Source organism: Mustela putorius, unplaced genomic scaffold, assembly GCF_011764305.1.
Source record: "Mustela putorius furo isolate JIRA1106 unplaced genomic scaffold, ASM1176430v1.1 tig00003853_pilon_pilon_pilon, whole genome shotgun sequence".
Taxonomy (NCBI): domain Eukaryota; kingdom Metazoa; phylum Chordata; class Mammalia; order Carnivora; family Mustelidae; genus Mustela; species Mustela putorius.
Genome location: NW_025422005.1, coordinates 79,391,322 through 79,413,637, shown reverse-complemented (window position 1 = coordinate 79,413,637; position 22,316 = coordinate 79,391,322). Strand labels below are relative to the sequence as shown.

The window sequence follows — 22,316 nt, the reverse complement described above, 5'->3', positions numbered from 1 at the left end:
CCAGCAAATCGTGTAAGTCATTAGGCCTGTAATGAATGAACATGAAGAAAAACGCGCAGCTCCCGGGGAAAGACCGTGAGAAAGAAAATGAACTAAGAGGGTAAAACAAGCAATGAAGCGGCACTTTGCCTTAACACCCGCTTTTGAGAACAAAACCCAGCTAACATTTCCAAGCCTTGGTAGGGGATTTCGCTGTCTTTTTAAAGAGGTGTGGAAGGAAATCACCAGCGCGACCGCCCATTGGCTGGGAGGCGAGATCGCGAGCGCCGCGGGCGAAGCTAGGCGGAGGGGGCACAGGCCGGCGCGCCGTCTTCTGACCGGCAGGGGGAGCCCTGCCGAGCGCCGAGCGCCGAGCGCCGAGCGCCGCGTCCCGCGCCGCCCCGCCCCGCGCGCCCCGCGCTCGCGCCGCCGCGCGCCCTCCACCCGGCGCCACGCCCGCCACAGGCCAAGGGCCGGTCACCCGCGGGCGGGCGTGGGTCCCGCTGCTCTCTCGGCGCCCCGCCCCGCCCGGCCCCGCCGTGGGACGGGTAACGGTTACCAAGCACTTTCTCAGGCGCGATTTCTGCTTAGTCATTGTCTTCCAGGAAACGGTCCCTTCAGTTGGGAGTCAACTCTAGGGCGGCCGCCGCAGTAGCAGCAGCCGCCGCCGCGGCCAGCGCGTCCTTCCCTTCCGCCACCGTCCGGCCTCCCTCGGTCCCGAGCGCAGGCCGAGGTCCCGCCGCGTGGGGCGGCCAGCCTCGCGCTCGGCTCTCCGGCCTCGGGCACCGCGTCCTGCGGGGCGGCCTCCTTCCTCGCCTGCGGCCCCGTCGCCGCCTGGCCCGCCTCCGTCGGCCGCTGCCATGGGCACGGACAGCCGCGCGGCCGGGGCGCTGCTGGCGCGGGCCCGTACCCTGCACCTGCAGACGGGGAACCTGCTCAACTGGGGTCGCCTGCGGAAGAAGTGCCCGTCCACGCACAGCGAGGAGGTGAGAGACGCGGGGCTCCCGGGGCAGGCCGCGGGCCGGGCGGCTCCCAGAGGGAAGCAGCGCCCGGCGGGGAAGGCGGGCGGGCTCCGGGCGCCGGATGAGGCGCGCTCCTGGGCTCCGCCGGCGCGGGGAGCCTGGGGCCGCCGGGGTTGCGACGTCGCCTCCAAACCTGTAGTGGGGCCCGCGTGCCTTAAAACGCTTGGCAGGTGCAAATTCATCCCGAGGGACGCGTCCTTCGTGCTTCCGGCCGACGGCCGAACTCGCCAACGTACTGGACCCCTCTTCGTTGCGAGGGCCAGGGGGGTGCAGAGAGGACCAGCACCTCCCTCCCGGCCTCTCCCCCTCCTTCCCCCCACACCGCGACAGGTGAAGACGTAGGGTTCAGAGGTTCGCTTTTCTAGGATTCAGGTGAAGGTAGTAGTAATAATCCACTTCGCTCTGAGGCCGTTGGCAGTAGTCACTCTGTTGCTACGAGATAAAGGACTTAATTCGAATTTGGAATAAGGTATGCATTTTTCTTGCTGCAATTTAATCTTCCTCGCCGTATTTGCCTGAAGACTCATCGCTAGTTTAAGGTGGCAGAGACGAATCTGGAATTCTGCCCGTGCTACATATTCGGGCCGCAGCGGCTCCTTCCTGAGCGGAGAGTCAGAATGCCCAGTGAACTGGGGAGGCATACCGCTGGTATGGGACGGTGTCGGTGCTGAAAAATAACCGTGAATAAAAGCAAACCTTTAATTTAGGAGCTGTGTGACTTTGGGAAAGTTACCTTCTCTGAGTCTGTTTACCTAACTTCGAAGTTGGATAATGGTAGTCTTCATCAACTCACTGTGAGGATTAAAAGAGGTAATCTAGGACAACGCTCACCATGGAAGCATTTATCTCCCTTTTTACCAAGATTTTATCTGTTTATTTGATAGAGCACACGTAGGCAGAGCAGCAAGCAGAGGGAGAGGGAGAAGCAAGTTCCTCGCTGAGCAGAGAGCCCAATGGTGGGGCTGGATCTCAGGGCTCTAGAATCATGACCCTAGCTGAAGGCAGACACTTAACCGACTGAGCCACCCAGGCACCCCTTTTTATCAAGATTTTAAACAAATCTTGATTAAAAGAAAAATGTCCTATGCCATATTATAGTATCAGCTGTATTCATAGGCAGTTTGGGCTCTTTTATATAAGATGTTGGTGATATACTATGCAGCAGCCCATGGCATCCCTCTGAGTATGCTCTGGGCCTGTGGCCACCCATCAGATGAGAACTCTTGGTCCTAACTTGAATAAGAACCAAACTCTGTACCATTATTGGTGACCAGGTTCCATCCCTCTCAGTCTGTATACCTTTTTTGTTTAAACCGCCCCCACTTTGACTATTTCTCCCCCCCAAAAGTATTTCTAGATTTAGTTCTGTTCTTTCAATTTCCTCCCAGAGATCCTGGTTCAATATACCATTTTCCATATATACTGACTACTGGGTGAAATTTTTGCTCTCTTGTTTCACTACAGCAAGCTTTAAAGTAGTGGCCTTAGAAATGTTTTGACTTTCACAAAGCCAGTAAGAAATTTTACCTTACAATCTAGTTCATAGTCCATAAGGACAGAAAGTAGGATGAGTGGTTGCCTTGGGCCGGAGTAAGAAGGGGTGGGTAGTGATTGCTAGTGGACACATGGACATGTTCTAAAATTGGATAGTGGTGATGGCTGCACAGCTCTGTAAAACTCTTCACAAACCCTTTAGTAAACATGGAATTGTACACTTAAAATAAGTGAATTTTGTGTGTAAATTATACTTCAATAAAGTGCTAAATCTATCTCAAAGGTTTTATGGATGTATTAACCTTTAGTATATACAGTGTATTCTGCCTTTTTTAACCCTATTTTAATTTTTTAAAACTATTTCTTTTTTTTATTTTTTTAAATATTTTATTTATTTATTTATTTGACAGACAGAGATCACAAGTAGGCAGAGAGGCAGGCAGAGAGAGAGAAGGAAACAGGCTCCCCGCTGAGCAGAGAGCCTGATGTGGGGCTCCATCCCAGGACCCTGGGATCATGACCTGAGCCGAAAGCAGAGGCTTTAACCCACTGAGCCACCCAGGCGCCCCTAAAAACTATTTCTTAAGGTAGTGAGTCACACTCCACCGTTTGAAAAACATTGTTCAAAGGACTAAATCTAGTTTGGTTTTTTCGGGGGGAGGTGCTACATAAGAGGGACAAAATCAGATAGACAACATTTGAGGAAAACTTGAAGATAGGGCAGCATATTGTAGGAAAAAAGACAGTTTAGTAAGGAGAGACATTTTTTTTCCATGTAAAAAAAACAAAACTTTATAACAGACAGAGCTCCAAATTGGGATATGCTACTTGAAACAGTTCAGCCTTGTGGAATAAAGAAACTGAATAAATCACTCATTAAGAAAATCTAAACATTGAGTAGAGAGTTAGATTAGGTTTCCTAAAAAATCTCTCTTAGTTCTAATGTGTATTTTTTAAAATTCCATTATCTTTATTTAAAGATATTTTTTTCTATTTATTTTTTATTTGACAGCAATCATAAGTAGGCAGAGAGGCTGGCAGAGAGAGAGGAGGGAAGCAGACTCCCTGCAGAGCAGAGAGCCCGGATTTTTTTTTTTTTTTCACTAAGAACTTTATGAAATCAAATCTTGTTTTTTAAATGAGCCATTATAGAACTGTTTTGCTCAGTTCTTTAAGAGTATTTGGGCAGGTGAATCATAAAATATATTTAAAATTCTTATAAGGGGCGCCTGGGTGGCTCAGTGGGTTAAGCCGCTGCCTTCGGCTCAGGTCATGATCTCAGGGTCCTGGGATCGAGTCCCACATCGGGCTCTCTGCTCGGCGGGGGGCCTGCTTCCCTTCCTCTCTCTCTGTGATCTCTTCCCTTCCCCTCTCCTACTGTGATCTCTCTCTGTCAAATAAATAAATAAAATCTTTAAAAAAAAAAATAAAATTCTTATAAGGTTCCAAATCTTATGATATCCTACATTATGATGATATTTACTTCAGTGATCCTATGCATATTTGATAAAAATGAAGAGAACAAAATACAAAGTTAATGATATGTCAATATAGATAATAAAAGATTAGAAATAATTATGTTTGTGATACAACCAATGAATTTCTCATCATAACATTGTTTTGTGATTTGTCCTGACATTTTGCCCAATCCAAGATTAATTAAATGATTTCAAGAGGGGGCTGAATACTCTGAAAATGTACTTACCTTCCTGAATTGAGCTTTTTATCAGGAAAGCCTTAAGTATGCAAGTAAGCCACCCTTCCAGAGGAAAATTCTTAAAATTCTACCAAATTTGAGCCAAATTATTCCTGATAGAATTGTTAACTTCTAGTCCTGCTGCCCCATCTTTTACCATTTTTGAAAAGAATATTGACTTGTAATTCTGTCTGAAATAATTATCAACTAATTTTTATTTAGTATCTTAAATTTAGTTATAAATACATTTCCCATGAAGATAGAGACATTGTAGATTGAATTCATGTGGGTTAATATGGATGGAACATACCGTTTTTGTTTTGGTTTATAAAGTGTAATGTAAATGACTGAGCTCTCAAACTGATAAACCACTTATCCCTTGTAATTATCTGTACTAAGATAAAAGCAGTAGAGTGCTGTGTCAGTTTTTATCACCAGAAATCATAGATCAGTGAGTTCAGAAGTTTAGTCTTTGTTATTGCTACAAGGAAAGTGCTTTTGCAGTTACTCATTTATTTTTTTCATTGATTGACCACAGAATACAAAGCACCTTGTCCTCGATGTTCATAAAGTAGTGATTTCACATTGTTCCTGTTGCCCATTAGCGGTCATAAATCAGTTTGGTGAGCCATAGAACAGCATGGTTTTTTTTTCTCTAATTAATAGAATAGAAGCCATCAGAGTGCCTCACGTGCAATGAACATAATGTTTTGTAAATTTTTTGTTCTGTTATATGTATTTAGGTCCTTACTCTCTATATGAATGTATGTAGGTCTTAACTTTGGTGCTTTATCAGACAAGTCTGAAATACACTGTCATAAGAAATGAAAGATGCATGAACAATTCAATGGATTTACAACATACTATAATGTTAGTGTAAATAAGTTTGTACAAGAAAACACTGAAGACCAGTTGGAGGTACACGTGTTAGGAAATGATACATGGACTGACATTATGCAAGTTGACTTACGTAAGATAGGACTGTGGTGGTTGTCAGACGTTACATGCTGATTTCTTGGGATGCTTGTTAAAATGCAAGTTCTGCTGCCCTTAGAGTAATTCAGCAGTCTCGGATGGGGCTCAGGAACTGGAATTTTTAATGAATACGTCAGGTGAATAATGGAGTTCTTCTGGCCACACTTAGAGTCATTTATTTGTCTTTAAGGATTCTCTCATAGTGGTTAATATTAATTTTAGTCAGGCTCCCTGAGCTTGAATTCATGTTCCTCTATTTATAAACTTTATTCTTGAAAAATTTCGTTTCATTGTGAATGCTTTTATGTCTCAAATCCTTATTTAAACTTTCATTGGTACAAAGACACTTTAAAAATAGATTACTGTTTTACTTCAACATTTGAAGGTTAAGATGAAAACAGTTATAAACTTGTCCTTGTTGAAGAAAATGTAAACCTTACAGAACTAAAATTTTGGTTTTTATGGTTTTTCCTATTCACATCTTTTTCAACTAATTTATCAAATTAGTATAGTCTTGCTGTAGAAGTACAGCAGAGTGTATAGAGTTTGATTAATGGTTTCAAAATGCATTCCTTTTACAGCTTCGAGATTGTATCCAAAAGACCTTGAATGAGTGGAGTTCCCAAATCAGCCCTGATTTGGTCAGGGTAAGTAAAATGTGAATGAAGAAATTATGTAGGTCAAAAGGAAAATGCAGTAAGCAGGAAATTAATTTCCCCAATTTTGATGGGGAAGTCAAACAGGCAATTAGCACAAAATTCCCTGTAGCTGATTTACTGAGATGGCTGTCTGACCCAGTATGCTTAAGCATAAAACATAAAATCCAGGATGTGTCACCAACTCTGCAACTAGACTAGATACCAGGATTCTCTGTGCTTAATTCCCATCACACTTTCTTCACTGTGTTCCAGTTTATATTTGGTCTAATAAAGAAATGACTATTTAACAGTTTTGGTTGTTAAATTGCTTTGGTAGAGTATCATAATAATATAGTGACTAGAAATAATTTTTTAATGTCAGTTTTGAGGGAAACACTGGTTATTTCATTAAGTGTTAATAAATGACTTATCATAAATGTTAATATACAGACCACCTGTCTGCAAACCATTCTTTGGAATCCAGCTGAGCCAAAGGCTCATAACAAATTACGCTGGCTACTTTAAAACTATGGACGAGGGTATGTGCTGGAAGGAGTTGTTGCTGTGGGCATTCTGCAAGTGTAAACTCTATCTATAGCAGCTAGGCAGATGTTGATTAATGTCTTCTATCAGTCTCTGTTTCTCTGAAATGACCATTTGCCTCTATTTATGCAAGACTGACAAACACTTACTAAGCCCTTGATATGTGCCAGGCATTGTAATGTGCTCAAGAATTATGGGAAAGTCCTCACTGTTTACTTTGTTTCAATCTTGTAAATGTGAGTTAATATAGTTCTGATTTATATGTACTATCATCTTAACATTGTCCTCATAAATTATTAATTATAATGCATTGGAATTGCCTTTACTTTTTTATTGCGCTCAGAAAAAAGTATTGGTTTAAAATGTTTGTGATTAATATAGGAAGCTTTTAACATGTCTTTATGCAGAGTGGGTAAATATTTATTATTTTTCATTGCTTTCATATTTTAAGTAAAATTATATACTGTGGTAGTAGTTCTAACTCCTCACATGCTGCCCCCCCCACCATTTGTTTGGGTTTTTTTGATCATGCATTCCTTTGAGCACCTGATCAAAATGAGATCCTCTTCCCCAGAAAATAGACACACACAGAGCATTTTACCTTTGTTTCAGGGCTTTACAAACCTTATGAAGCCCATCCAGACATCAGGTAAAGAACCCTGTTATCTTATGGGTTCCCTGTTTCTAAAGGGCATTATGGACAATAGAAAACATATAGCTAATTAAAAACATTAATTTTATATTTATTGTAAACATTGTTTATTATAGGAATTTCCAGATGTCTTGGAATGTACCGTATCTCATGCAGTAGAAAAGATAAATCCTGATGAAAGAGAAGAAATGAAAGTTTCTGGTAAATCCAGCCTTTACAACTTATTTTCTTATGCAGTGGAAATGATAGTGAGGTTTTGTCAGGCAGGGAGGAAAAGCCTTTCTTTGCTTCTGGTAAAGAGTGACTCAGTCACTAAGTGTGAGAAATATAAAGATTCTTTTTTAAAAACATTTTATTTATTTATTTATTTATTTGAGATAGATAGCAAGTGAGTGAGGGAGAGAGAGAAAGAGAGCGCGCGAGTGCGCACAAGTGGGGAGAAGTGGGAGAAGCAGACTCTGCTGAACAGGGAGCCTGACATGGTGCTTGATCCCAGGACCCTGGGGGCATGACCTGAGCTGAAGGCAGACACTTAGCCAACTGAGCCACCCAGGCGCCCTTATATATTCTTTTTTAAACATAATGGAAACTCCCAAGAGAAAGTTATAGGAGGTCAGTTTTGGCTCCTTAAGTGGAGTCAGAAGAGGACTTCACCTTCCTGTTCTTCATCATGGTCCCATTAATTTATATGTCAGACTTCAGGAAAACTAAGGTGGAGGAAATGGAAAGAATAAAGGGAAGGCTTATAAGAGCAGTGTCTGTCCAAAACAAGCATAGGCCCTCCCTTCCTGGTCGAAAACTGCTGAGCAATGGCTGAAGTTGCCTGGAAGTATAGACGGAAGTCTGGGCAACAAGTCGCATGAAGAGAAATAAAATCCATGTTATACCCATTCAACAAATGTATTGAGGAATTATTTATGAGAGACCATGCTAAGCTCAAGGAATGAAAAAAATGAAGAGATGAGCTGTTCTTGCCCTCAGCTTACAGTCAGCATAGAATAGTCATAAAAGCTTAAACTTAACTAGATTGAAATTCTTTGGTATGCAGATTACTGACTGGTATAATCTTGGGCTAACAAGTTATGTGACCTCTCTGAGCCTCATTTTCTCATCTGTAAAATAGGGATGCGTCTGTTTCACAGGATTCTTTGTAAATTAGATAAAATTTTTTAAAAATGCACTTAGCACAGTGCTTAGCAAAAAGTTAAATGCTAAGTAGCTGTTAACTTACTACCATTTGTAGTTTCGTGTTGGTTATTATTTTTGATTAGCGTGGACATGTAAGATGAGATAGGGCATTGTTTTTTTGACTCCATAATTACCATTTATTGGGTCTTGTTTTATACCAGGCACCATACTTAGTGCATTTTGGTTACATTTCTTCACATGATTCTCAAAACAATTCTACAAGGTAGAATTATCCCCATTGCACAAGAGATGTTAAATAACTTGAAAGTTGTCATATAACCAGTAAGTGGTTGAACCGGGAATCCATCCAGGTATGCCTGACTCCAAAACCCATTTCTTTCTATTACTTTCACATTGCTTTTTGTGTTGGAAAGGAACTAAAAGCAACCTCTTCTCTGTGGTTGATTGCAGTTCCTCATGGTTTAGATCCATCTTGAAGCTCTTACGGGTTGTTCTCCATTCTTAGAAGGCTTGAAATTTTTTATATTATCAAAATTCTCCCCATATGAAGAGCTTTCCTTTCTCTACCAAGAATGCCTCTCATTTCAGAGAAAGGAGACCATTTCTAATGGCACAAATTCATGGCAAGAGGGATAGTGGTAGGGAGGGTTTCATGGAATATAATTATTGGAGCTATGGGTGAATTAAAGTGGTTAAGATTGGGGCGCATGGGTGGCTCAGTGGGTTGGAACCTCTGCCTTCGGCTCGGCTCGGGTCGTGGTCCCAGGGTCCTGGGGGTTCTCTGCTCAGTGGGGAGCCTGCTTCCTCCCCTCTCTCTCTCTCTCTCTCTGCCTGCCTCACTGCCTATTTATGATCTCTGTCAAGTAAATGGATGGACTCTTTTAAAAAAGAGTCATTTTAAAGTGGTGAAGATTGACTCTCACCTGGTTGGTAGGGGAGTGGTGATGACTTTTAAATAGAGAAATCCAGTGAGGAAAACAATGCTTTAAGAAGATTATCTAGCATTAGAAAGGAAAGGACAAATAAATGTACAAGGTAAGTTTGTTATATTTATTGAATACATATTTACACTGTATACAATTTACATATAGATATTTCTTTAGTCCCCTTTTCTCTCCATTCCCTTTTCTGATTTTCTCTACTACTACTCTACCTATTTGTCTACTGAGTAAATTTAGAATTTGAACAGTGAATTTACATAAAGTAAATCTATATAAATAAATTTGAGTTTGAATCAAGTTAAAGCTTCAATTTTAATAGAAAACTACTCTGCTTTCCTGGTAACCAAAGAAATGCCAATTAATGCAGTCCTGGATAAGTATATATTATACATACTAAATTGGCAAAAACTATATTTTTGATAGTGTCGTACGTTGTTAGGAGAGCATTTTTTTTTTTAAGATTTTATTTATTTATTTGACAGAGATCACAAGTAGGCAGAGAGGCAGGCAGAGAGAGAGGAAGGGAAGCAGGCTCCCTGCTGAGCAGAGAGCCCAATGCCGGGCTCCATCCCAGGACCCTGGAATCATGACCTGAGCTGAAGGCAGAGGCTTTAACCCACTGAGCCACCCAGGCGCCCCAAGAGAGCAATTCTTAAGTTTTAATTAAGTTTAGTGGCTAGTTAAAGTTAAGTTTTTAGTTAAGTTTTAGTTGGCTAGTAAACTGGTACAAATCCTTTTATATAAAAGTAGGAAGTAAGTAAAATAGAGCAAAATTCAGGATACCTGGGTGGCTCAGTCAATTTTGGCTCAGGTCCTGATCTCAGAGTCCTAGGATTGGGCCTACATCCTGCCATGCTCAGTGGGGAATCTGCCTCTCCCTGTCCCTCTGCATCTCCTCCAGGTCATGCTCGCTCTCTCTCTCTCTCTTTCTCTCAAATAAATAAATAAAATCTTTAACAACAACAACAAAATCCACAAAGAAGAGCATACCTTTTGACTCATACACATTTCTGACAGTTTGCCCTTGGGAAATGCTTCAGCAGAAAGTTGAACAAAGTAACAAGATGTTTATTTTAGCATTGTATGTGATTTAAAAAAAACTGGAACTAATGTAAATGTTCAAAAAGTAGGAAACCATTTGAATTATACCTTATCAAAATTATAGAATAATGTTTAACTGTTAAAAATTAGTATGTAAAATTATTCATTAAAAATAGAGTAAACAAAAACCTAAAGAGTGACTGCATTCAGTGATGAGACAGTTGGCAATTTTTTTGTAGTCTATCTTTCTACTCTTGGGTTTTTCTCATTTCTGGTTTTTCCCCATTTTTTAAAATTTAAGTTCAATTAATTAACATATAATGTATTGCTAGTTTTGGAGGTAGAGTTCAATTGAGTCATCAGTCTTATATAAGTAAGACCCAGGGCTCCTTACATCACTTACCCTTCCTAAAGCCCATTGCCCAGTTACCACATTCCCCAACTCCCCTCCGCTCAGTTTTTCTCATTTCTAGAGTGAATATATATTACTACTATGATTTAAAAAAAAAATTCAAAAGAACTAAAAACTTCATAAAGTTGTAAAAAAATATAAATGTAAACTAAATAGAAGTAGAATAAATGTTATACCCTGCCCCATATGACCAAAAGCTAGAAGCTAATGTCTAAACATTAAAATGACTGTATTAGGAAGGTGGGATTGTGAGGTTTTCCTTTTGTTTTTCTTCACATTACAAGCAATTTTAGCATAGCCTTTTATTTTAGTTTATTGGAGAATGTATATAATATGTTCCATTTCCAATAATATTTAATTCATAAAAATGTACGTTTTGAGTAATTTGTATATTTGTATATTAGACCTGCCTTCTAATAAATGGAAAATTAGTATTTGCTTTTTTGTTTTGACAAATGGATATTTTTTGGCAATTGGCATGTAATTTAAAAATCACAATGGAAAGGTACTTTCATATCTTAAAATGAAAACCATAAAATTATGTGACTAGGAAAGAAAAGATAATTCATTCAGGATTCTCTGTCAACTTAGTGTTGTGGGCAGTGTTGATACTGTCTAGTAAAATGTTACCAAAATGTAGTAATCAGTTTTGGTTTTTTTGTTACCCAGCAAAACTCTTCATTGTAGGATCAAACTCTTCATCATCAATGAGAAATGCAGTTGACATGGGTAAGCAAAAACTTTAACTTTTTACCTCCATAACTTTTTTTTTTTTTAAGATTTTATTTATTTGACAGAGAGGGAGACAGCAGGAGAGGGAGCACAAGCAGGGGGAGTGGGAGAGGGAGAAGCAGGCTCCCTGCTAAGCAGGGAGGTGTATTAGTTATATCTTGTGTTCAGGACCAGGTGAAAAAGAAGATGAGCTCATTCCAACTTTACTTTTTAAAGTTCTAGCCTAATTTCTTAAGACTTCTGTCAGATCATATGGACTTGTAGGTTCATATTTTGATATATATGAGGAGCATAAAAGATGTAACGTAATTGTTAACTATATGTTTGGAGATGAAGTTCTCCTTAACCATATTTCTTAGCCCTTATAGTACTATAGATAAAACCCCATGACCTACCATCGCCACAGTAGTAAAGCAAACATTCTCATCTTTGTTTACTTGGTTAGATTATTGTGATATTACAACTCAACGTTTTTTCTTTGAAAACATTCTTCCAGTATTATAGGTGTTAAACACTTAAATAATTAGCTCTTTACTGTAACTATGGAATAAACAATAATCATTTAAAATAAACCCTTTAAATTATTTTTACAGAAATTAAATTATCTACCTCTATAAATTTAGATTAGGACCATAAATTTAGTTTTTCAGTCTCAAAGCTATTGTTTGCCATGACTATCAGTTACAGAATAGGAGGTCAGAATTCTTGTGATCATCCATAAAAGATACTATTAGAACTGGAGAAGAAAATTTGAAGATAAAGAAGTTACCAAAAAATTCTTGGGGCCTAGGAAACAAGGAGATTGTTCCCTTTAGAAGGACTGTCAGAGCTGTGAGTCCCTAGGAAGGAAGCAGGTCAAAGAAACTGATCGGTCTGCCACACAGACCAAGTAGATGAACAGGGATTTGTAATTTTTTAAGGGATGGCAGAGTTCCAAATGGTAGGTAAATTATGAAATTGAATGAAATAATCCAAATAAGAAAACCAGTGAACTTTACAGACAAAATTTAGTGGGATACATGAGAGACATTAGAAATACTTGTTTTCATTATGTAGCAAATATTTATCCTATTTTCCTTCACATCAGCCTGTTCAGTTCTTGGAGTCGCACAGCTGGATTCTGTGATCATTGCTTCACCTCCTATTGAAGATGGAGTTAATCTCTCCTTGGAGCATTTGCAGCCTTACTGGGAAGAATTAGAAAACTTGGTTCAGAGCAAAAAGATTATTGCGATAGGTACCTCCGATCTAGACAAAACTCAGTTGGAACAGCTGTATCAGTGGGCACAGGTAAAGCACAGCTGGATCACAAGTGCTCTGGGAGGGGCCTGTCCTTTAGTCTTTGCTTCACACTGTTCAGTGTTGTGCTGGACACTCATGGGGGGCTATTCTAAATGCAGTTTGGCAAGCTTTATCTAAAGCACTGGCCTTTTTCATCTCAAATGTATATTTAATTGACCTTAGTATTAATCTCATTTAAAAGGAGTGAAAAAAACACTAGAAAATGTTTGCTGAAGTGTTTATAGCCAAAATGAATTCAGACTATTTCCTTCAGTTTTACTTTTGTTATAAAAATACTATATTTTTCCTTAGATATGGTTAGGTCTTGGTTCTGATTTCTTAGGTGAGGGAATATCACATGGAACAAATAATTTGCTCTTATTTGAAAGTGTAAAAGACTTTTGGTTCATAGAATTCAATAAGGAATAGGCGTCACAAATTAATCACTACCACCCTCTGGCCTCTAATAACGTACAATATTATTTAGGGAAGGTGCTTACCAGTATTTTACCTTTACTCTTTGTATTTTTCTTTATTCCTTTTACTTGATCCCCAGCCTTCTCTTTGCAGAGCTTTCAGTTTCTTATAGACGGGAAGACCTTAGAGAAAGTATTGTCCCTCTCCCTTTAATTTAGTGAGAGCCAGAATATGGCTAAGATTCCACTAGAGAGACTTGAGTGATCTGGAATGTATCTGTAAATTAACTAGAGCAGCTATTAGAAATTATCTAATTCTTTTTCAAAATGGGCCTGATTTATAACCGTATTTTATACTTTAATGCTAAAGGTTCTTATCATTTCTATTTGATCCTTTACCTTTAAGGCCTGTTCCCTCATTAGCTGGAATCATCACTTAGAACCATGTTTGTTTCTGAGGCAAATGTATTTGATTGCAGGAAAAGCGTTTCTAAGAGTATAGCACTCTATTGGCCTTCCCCCGCCTCCTAGAGCTTTCCTTTCCCTGTTACCACTAACATGAGTTTTAAAAGCATACATTAATAAGTATATTCATATAACAATGTTTTATAAATTTTAAGCACTATAAAATGGAGTCTTTCATATTTTCTAGAATTGTGTTCTTTCGTTGCTTTCCACTTTTTGTAGTACTTAATTTAGTGCAATGTCATGATTCTTTTTGCTTCTAGGTAAAACCAAATAGTAACCAAGTTAATCTTGCCTCCTGCTGTGTGATGCCACCTGACTTGACTGCATTTGCTAAACAATTTGACATACAGCTATTGACGCATAACGATCCGAAAGGTAATACTGAGATTTTCATCTATTCATTGGTCATGAGCTTTTATCTTACAAGAAGCTACTTGTTAAAATTTAATTTTTAATTTTGTACAATAAGTGTTACCTAGAACTTGTCTTCATAGTTAGTCCGAAATAAATGTACATTTAGTTTCAGAAAACTTTGGTCTATCAATGAGAAAATTGAAGAGATCATTTTCTGAACATCCAGTCTGTTGAAGTTTATAAATACTGTGATACACAAAAAAGACCTTGTAAGATATTCTAAATAGTATCATATAAAATCTTGTGTAGTACAGCAAAAATTGTACCAAACAGCCACTTAGTTAAAGAGGGCAAATATTTGAAAGAGAGGCAGATAAAATTTAATTTGAAATTAAAGCATCTTAGGATAGGTAATTGATTAGGTATTTTATTAGTCATTACTCTCAAGACCTGTGTGTTTGGTACTAGTCAGAAACACTATTTGATTAATGAGAATGGCTTATCTGCCTTCTATAGTGTGTTTTATCAACATTTTACAGGATAAGTAGGAAAGCTAGGAAGAGAATGTTTTACATTTTATACTTATTTATTTAGCAGTCTGCCCCATTCTCATTTTTTCACTGTTTTGTAGGAAGAGGAAGAGTTTTAATAGTTTTTGCCCCTCAGATGTTAGGCATCATGCTAAATGCCTTAGAGGGATAACCTGTAATCCTCACAACAGCTGAAACTACTGTTGAGGAAGTAAGAGCCTCAGAATTTAAGAAACTAGCCAAGGTCACCCAGCTGGCATGGGGCAAAGTTTAAACTTGGACTTGGTTCTGGCTGAATTGGGACCTTTCCCCCTATATTGTACTATCTTTTTTTTTTTTTTTTTAAAGATTTTTATTTATTTATCAGAGAGAGAGAGGGGGAGAGAGTGAGCACAGACAGACAGAATGGCAGGCAGAGGCAGAGGGAGAAGCAGGCTCCCTGCTGAGCAAGGAGCCCGATGTGGGACTCGATCCCAGGATGCTGGGATCATGACCTGAGCCTAAGGCAGCTGCTCAACCAACTGAGCCACCCAGGCGTCCCTGTACTATCTTTTTGATTTGAGACATTAGCATTGTAGTATTTCAGTATGAAAACCTTACTTTCTTACTCGTTTCCATTTAATTGATACCAGAATAGGAGATAATGACTTTTGCCTCTCCCTTCATTAATTATTTTCATAAGTAATTTGAAAAAAAAAAAGTCATTGTAGTGAAAATTTAACCAAGAATTTCTATGCCTAATTATTCTGAAACATAAACCATTTAATTTCCAACTCTCTGTATGTTGGCAGATACCATATCATTTATCTGTTTACTTTTGGAGGGGGCTGGCAGAGGCTCTTCCAATAGTCATTATTATCAACAGCTGGTGGATGCGCCTGCATCCCCTTCTAGCTCCACTTGAAAAAAACCCTTTCCTTTTTCTAGTAGGAAAGGAAATAGGAAAAGACTAAGGTGTCTGGTATTTTATTTCATTGGTATCTAGATATTAGCTTGAGAGTATGTGCTAATGCATTGTTGTTATTACAAAATATATTGCATATACATATGAGAAGAGAGGTATAATCCTTTTTGGTATGTTTTTGCCTTAATGACATAACTTGACATTTGAATGTCTTCCTATTTTAATCCTAAACCCTTTGATTAGAATTTATAGGGTGATCCTGCTTATACCATTAATGAATCCATGAAGCAGTTCTTTTTCTTAAAAGATTTATGGTGTTTATTGATTCTAAAGAGCTCATATAGTTAATTTAAAAGTATGTAGTTAAGTTGATGAAGAGCATAGCTCTTATGTGTCACGTTTTATTTTTTAAGCAATTAATTTGTAAAACATTTAACTCTACTTGTCATCTAAAAAGGAGTTATGTTTATAAGTCCCCTTTAAAGCCAATCAGCTATGCTAAAATTACCCTATTCTTCAGAAAGTGCTTATTTTCCATTATTCTTTGTCCTAGAAGTTGTGGTAACAGTTTAACTACAGTAAGGATGAAATTGTGAAGTAGGTGATCCTGACTCAGAACCTTCACCCTCCCCCCATTCCCATTAAATCTGATCTGCCTTATGCCTTATTCCCTCCAGGTCCTGTTCTCTGTCAGATAGACTGATAAATTCATGTTCATGTTACTTTTCCAAAGAGATGCTTGCCTTCCACTTATGAAAGCTGCCATTTACTGGCTGCATGACCTTGGGCAAGTTATCTAACCTCTCTGCCTCAGTTGCCCCCTGGAAAAGGAGAGAATGTTATCTAGTAGGGTTAATATGTAGATTAAAGGAGCTAATACATGTAAAATACTCAGAAAAGTGCCTGGCACATGATAATAGCTAACATTTACTGACAGTTTACTATTGATGTTACTCAAATATCACAGCAGTTCTTTTGGGTCTGGCAGGTCCTTTAGCACTCCCAAACCATATTGTATCGATGGCCACTTAGTTTCTGTCTGGGTTGTGGGTTCTGACCTGGTAGAATCTTTCCGTATTACTTGATTGATTTAACAGACATTGGGTACCTACAGTGTTTCATTATTCAAAGTACTAGGGCTATAAGGACCAAGACAGATAAATTCCAACCCTCATGCAATTTATATTTTGATGGGAGGGGATGGACAATAAGGTAAATATTAAATGTGAGAAATGGTGGTAAGTGCTATGGAGAAAAATTGGCTGAGGGAGAAAAAGAGTGCCCAGCTTAGGGGTTGTTTTATATAGGGCAAATCAGGCCTCTCTGCTAAGGAGACATTAATCAGACCTGCAGGAAGGGTGAAAGCCCTGTGAGAATCTGGAAGAAGAGTGTTCAGGGAAGCGGGAGCAGCTGATTCAAAGGCCCCGAAGTGTGAGTGTGCTTGAGGATTTCAGGGTACAGGTATGAGGCCAGTGTGGCTGGAGAAGAGGCAGTGAACAGGGGAGTAGTACATTGGAGCATGAGTCAAGGGCTTGGACATCAATATGGAATTAGAAAATAATTATCTCATCAAAGCAATGAAAGTAAAAAGATAACCATTGCCAAAGAGTTTTTGAATGATTGCTGGTACTCATGAGGATATGGTAAGATGGGGACTCTAACATTATCAACTACTAGTAGAAGTATCTTTTTGGAAAGCAATTGGCAATATACTGTTTATCAAGCCTTCAAAATGTACTTGTACTTTGACTTTGTCATTCCATAGCCAGGCATGCATTTTAAAGATGTTCAGCGTAGCATTTTATTAACAAAATACTATGAAAAACCTAAATTTTCTCGTCAATAATGAGGAAATGTATAAATTATGATATCTATGTAATGTAGTATCTGGATAATTATTAAAAATGATGCTTCCACAGACTATTTAATTACATGGGAAGATTCATAATAAAAGTTGAAAAGATAAGTAAATTAGGTTGTAACTACAGCATGACTTTCGTTTTTTGTGATATGGAAAGGTACAGAAAGAATGTTGGAAGGATATACATGGCAATGGAAGTAATCTGTCTCTGGTTCCTTTTTCTCCTATGTATGTACTCTCCTGTATTTTCACTGAATCTACATTAGAATTGCTTGAAAGTCTTAAAGAAAAAAAAAAAAGCAGGCACCACTCACCAGAGGTTGTGAATCGAATAGGTGGAATAGAAGTGTAGGGACTTTCTGAAGAACTGCCTGGATCTTCTTGATATTCCGGTTTAGATTCATAGCATACATGAAGGAAAAGCATATTTTATATATGATTTTGAATTGTTTCTTTGGTTGTATTTAAATGCTTACCTACATGGTAAAGTGCTGTTATTTCCCAACTTAACACTTCGCGTTTTTACTTGTTTGTTTTAAGAACTGCTTTCTGAAGCCAGTTTCCAAGAAGCTCTTCAGGAAAGCATCCCTGACATCCAGGCGCAGGAGTGGGTGCCATTGTGGCTACTGCGGTACTCTGTCATTGTTAAAAGCAGAGGAATTATCAAATCCAAAGGCTACATTTTACAAGCTAAAAGAAGGGGTTCTTAACTAAGACTTAGGATCGTAACCTACTGACTTATATTTCCTTGAATATAAGATAAAATTGAGATGTATAAAAATCAGTTACTGCTTGTAAATGGTGTCATGGAGGCTGATATTCTTCAGTTATATTTGACAATGTGTTATCTGTCAAGTTTTGAATACTTTTCTTGCCTCCATATCAGTTTACTCATGTGTTTTCATTAAACTATCATTTTCTAATTGAAATTGCCTATAAAGAAAATACTTGCAATATATTTTTCCTTTATTTTTATGACTAATAGAAATCAAGAAAAATTGTTGTTAGATATATTTTGGGCTTAGGTATCAGAGTAATGTATATACATATTTTTTATTTCCAAAAATTAATTAATGGCTTCTTATTCTATAGAGTAACTAAGCAATTTAATTACAATTATAAAAACTTAAATACTGGAAGATATTTTTTCTGTTATTGATAAGATGATTATATCCCAGAGTAGCTGGAGTGGCTTGGTTCTACTAGTAGGGTAGGTAAAATTCATTTCTTCAATACATGAATGAAAACTTAAACTTAACTGTCCTATCTGTAGTTTACCTATAATGATTTAACTTCTATTGTTGTGCCATATTTTCCTTGCTGTTATTTCCAAGACAAACCAAAGTAAATCTGAAAAAGACTAGAAGCTTTTAAATTATTATTTGGGGGTTTTATAAAAGCAACTGTCATCATCTCCAGATTCTTTTTAATACTTGATCCCTCCTTAATGTTTTGCTGTTCATTCAAGAATACTCAGTAAGTATTGAGTGTTTATCTAATGTGCTGGGCACTGTGGGCTCTGGGGAGAAGGGGGGTCACAGAGAGTCAGAATCAGTTGAGTAAAATATGTAACATTTGCTCCTCACTAATAACTGACTCGGAGGGACCAACAGCCAGAAAGGAGTGAAAAAAATCTTTAACTCAAGGGCAACATTGTCTATTGAGACAACTTTTTTTGAGACATGGTCTTAACTATATTAAAAAGCAAAATGATATAATCAAAACTTTTAAACTAGGAGTGTTATAGATTGTTTATTATAATTCTGCATTAGTTTAAGAACCAGAAAATAGCAAATAAATAAGGTGTGGCCTTCGATATAGACTACAGGTCTCCCTAGTTCTGTAAATTTGTATCTGTAACCCAAATAGTTAGAAAAGTTCTTCAAAAACTTCTTGTATGTCAATCAGTACTTTTAAACCGGGTGTCTTAATACATGGTTTATTTTAAAAAAAAAAAAAAAAGTACCATAGGGCGCCTGGTGGCTCAGTCAGTTTAGCATCTTCCTTTTGCTCAGGCCATGATCCCGGGGTCCTGAGAGTGAACCCTTCATCAGGCTCCCTACTCAGCAGCGAGTCTGCTTCTCTCTCTGCCCCTACCTCCTGCTTATGCTCTCTCTCACTCTCTCTCATGAATAAATAATAAAATCTTTAAAAAATAAACTAATATATAAAACTAATTTTGCCCAAGTTTTTTCAACTTAAAAGGAAAGTGTTCCATATTCAAAATAAATACACTAGGGGCACCTGGATGGTGCAGTTGGTTAAGTGCTGGAGTCTTAGTTTGGCTCAGGTCACGATCTCAGGGTCATGAGATCAAGCCCCACATAGGGCTCTGACTCTCAGTGCCAGAATCTGCTTGGGATTCTCCCTTTCCCTCTCCCTTTGCCCCAGTGCATGTGGGTGTGCGTGTGGCAGGTGGGGGGCTCTCTCTCCCTCTCTCAAATAAATAGATCTTTTAAAAAAAAAAAAAAAAAAGGTGAATACACCAGACTTTTCCTATCCTAAATAAGGTTTTGTAGTTTACTGTTTGGATAATTTGATCATTAAAATTATAACATGAATTCAGCTGACTTACTTGCTATAGAATTCATTTATATATAGCCTTATATAGCCTTTATATTAATTGTATGTAATGTTATTGAATGTATATAGTTAACTTTTTTATTTGGAAATGTGCAACATTTTTTCATACAACCTAAGTGTTTAAACAAATGCTCATTTTAACTTAAGCCTAAACAGTGAATTGGTCAAGATACTTTAAGAGGGAACTTTATGTCACATTTATTCCTTTTTAAAACCCTAGACTTATAAAAATGGGCTGTTCAAAGGGTTCTTTTGAAAATGAAAAAAAAAACAACTTATGTTACTAATTGATCCATATCTCTCTTCTCTTGACAAAGGAACAAGATTATAGATTCATTTTGTGAAGGAGATCATGTGTGTATGGAATTTTAAAATGAGTTTTTTGTATGTTTTGTTTCTGTACCTTTAATTTCTGTTATTGAATAACCATTTTTTAAAAAATGATTTTTCAAGACTTGACAAATTTCCAAGCTGGTGTTCACATCTTTTTTTTTTTTTTTTTTTTTTTTTGTAAACTATCAGAATATAGTGAATGCCTTTCAAATATTTGAGGACTTAATGTTTAAAAAGCCATAAAATAAAGAACAGTAATACTACCAAATAATCGCTTAAAGCTGAAAGCTAAGTTATCAATAGTGTATATATAACAGATATGTCTTCTGGGGAGAGGTGTATCCAATGACTCAAGGTAGAAAGAATTTTATATAATTGGGTTTTTTTCCAGTAAACATGAAAAGAAGCTACAGTCTATTACATTTCCAAAATACACTGGAGCCTTACATTAACACAATGTACTGTAACTTAGAATTTGTTCTGTAATGAGTCTATCTTATATTCTCATTCAAGAAACTGTAGTCACCAGAAGGACCAAGATGTCTTATAAGATATGTTCACATGGTGTAAATTTTGTAGACTATGTTGTGCCAGTATGCTAGAAGAGTATCCATTTAGAGATAGCCAGTGCTAGGTTGGATCACAAATAGCTAATAATTTTTCTGTTCTCAAAGAAGATCTTTTAAACAGCTATGTGTGGAATGGGAAATAAAGTTACTCTATTTTGAATGAATGATCAAACTTCTCCTTACCAGAGTCAACTAGTAACTCAGTTTTCAGTAATAGAAGGTCTAAGGTTCATTTAATTACATCTCATTTTTGAATAAATTTTCTTCCAACTTTTCCACCCAGCATTTTCGGTATTGGGGAAGTGAAATGATCAACAGCTCATCTCTCTGCTAATTGTACATTTAGGGAAATTTAATGAGAATTTCAACCATTTGTTTTCATAATCAAATATACCAACTTATGATTCTGAACATATTTTTATAAAAGTAATTTCCTAATATACCGGAACTTGTACCTATCATTTCCCCATAAATATGTTGTTGATGGGATATGTCCTATTTTTGGAAACTGTGTAACATAACTTTTGTTAATATTTTTTATAGTTTTCAGAATTAGAAGTACACTTAGGACAGGAAAATGTTTTCATTAGATAATTCTACTTTTATGTGTCTATAATGGTGTATTATAAATTACAGGCAAAATATACAGCATTAATAAATATTTATAATAGTCTTTAATTTCACCTATATTTTGAGTATTATGAATTACTTAATTAAAATAAAGTGTATATTGTTTGAGTTGTTTGAATAGTTGAAAGCATCCTGGAGTATTATATTGATTTTGACCTATTTGAATTCAAATTGAGTATGATTTGAAAATAAATTATGAATAATTTTTAAATATCCAAGCCATAAAGCTCTTCATGCATTCATTCAAAGATTTATCAAAAGCTTACTATATGCCAGCAACTGTAAGATATTAGCAGACAGACACAAATAATAAAGAACCTCTGTCTTCAAGGAGCATATGGTATATGTGGTAGAGGGAGAGAGATCTGTACATGAACAGGAGCAGTAGAAGCCATCTGTTAATGATCAAAGTGGGGAAAAGGGATTGGGGGCATATAGAAGGAAGTGGGGCTAGGGAATGTCTACTGCTAGGAGGCTCCCCTTGAAAAAAAATTAGCCTTAGAGTAGGATGAGACAATGAGTGGATATTCTGACAGAGACCTTTGTTTGCCTTGTTTGTAAATAGGCTTTTACTGAATATGGACAATTTATATGTAAACTTTAGAAATTCAGTGAAAACACTTTCTTAAAGAGCTTGCCCTATGGATAGAAAAGTACCACTTCTGTTGAGACAAGAGTGAGTAAGGTTGGAAACGTAATATTTTACCTTAAACAAAAAAAAAGAGAGGCTAAAACCGATCCAAATCCCCCAAATAGAATATGGCTGTTATAGTCTCACTACCAGAAAAGCCAAACAAAACTTTAATATGTGTCTCTCAACAGTAAATAAATGTATAAAATGTCATACAAGATTTTTATGTGTGTTGGTCCATTATTTTAAGAGGTTCATGTTTTACAATATCCATTACTTTGACTCAGCTCTGTTTTTCTTGTTTCTCTCCTCACTGTTGATTGTTACATCCTACCTACTCCATTTAAGTTTTCTTTTTTCTTAAGTGTGTCATTAGTAATTCTTTCACTGAAGGTCTTTGGCACAGTAAGCTTTCTGGGTCCTGTTTGCCTGAAAATGTCTTCATTTTGTTCTCAATCTTAAATGATCATTTGACATTGTCG

General features: G+C 37.5%; 1 protein-coding gene across 1 annotated transcript; it reads left to right on the top strand.

Annotated features, from left to right (window-relative positions):
* Window positions 1-423: 423 nt before the first annotated feature.
* GCLM (glutamate-cysteine ligase modifier subunit) lies at window positions 424-22,054 on the top strand. The gene is made up of 7 exons (XM_004752572.2): window positions 424-965; window positions 5,748-5,813; window positions 7,116-7,200; window positions 11,212-11,271; window positions 12,362-12,564; window positions 13,700-13,814; window positions 17,629-22,054. Exons 1-7 carry the CDS (start codon window positions 840-842, stop codon window positions 17,796-17,798), a joined length of 825 nt encoding a protein of 274 aa, XP_004752629.1. The 5' UTR covers window positions 424-839; the 3' UTR covers window positions 17,799-22,054.
* The last annotated feature ends 262 nt before the right edge of the window (window positions 22,055-22,316 follow it).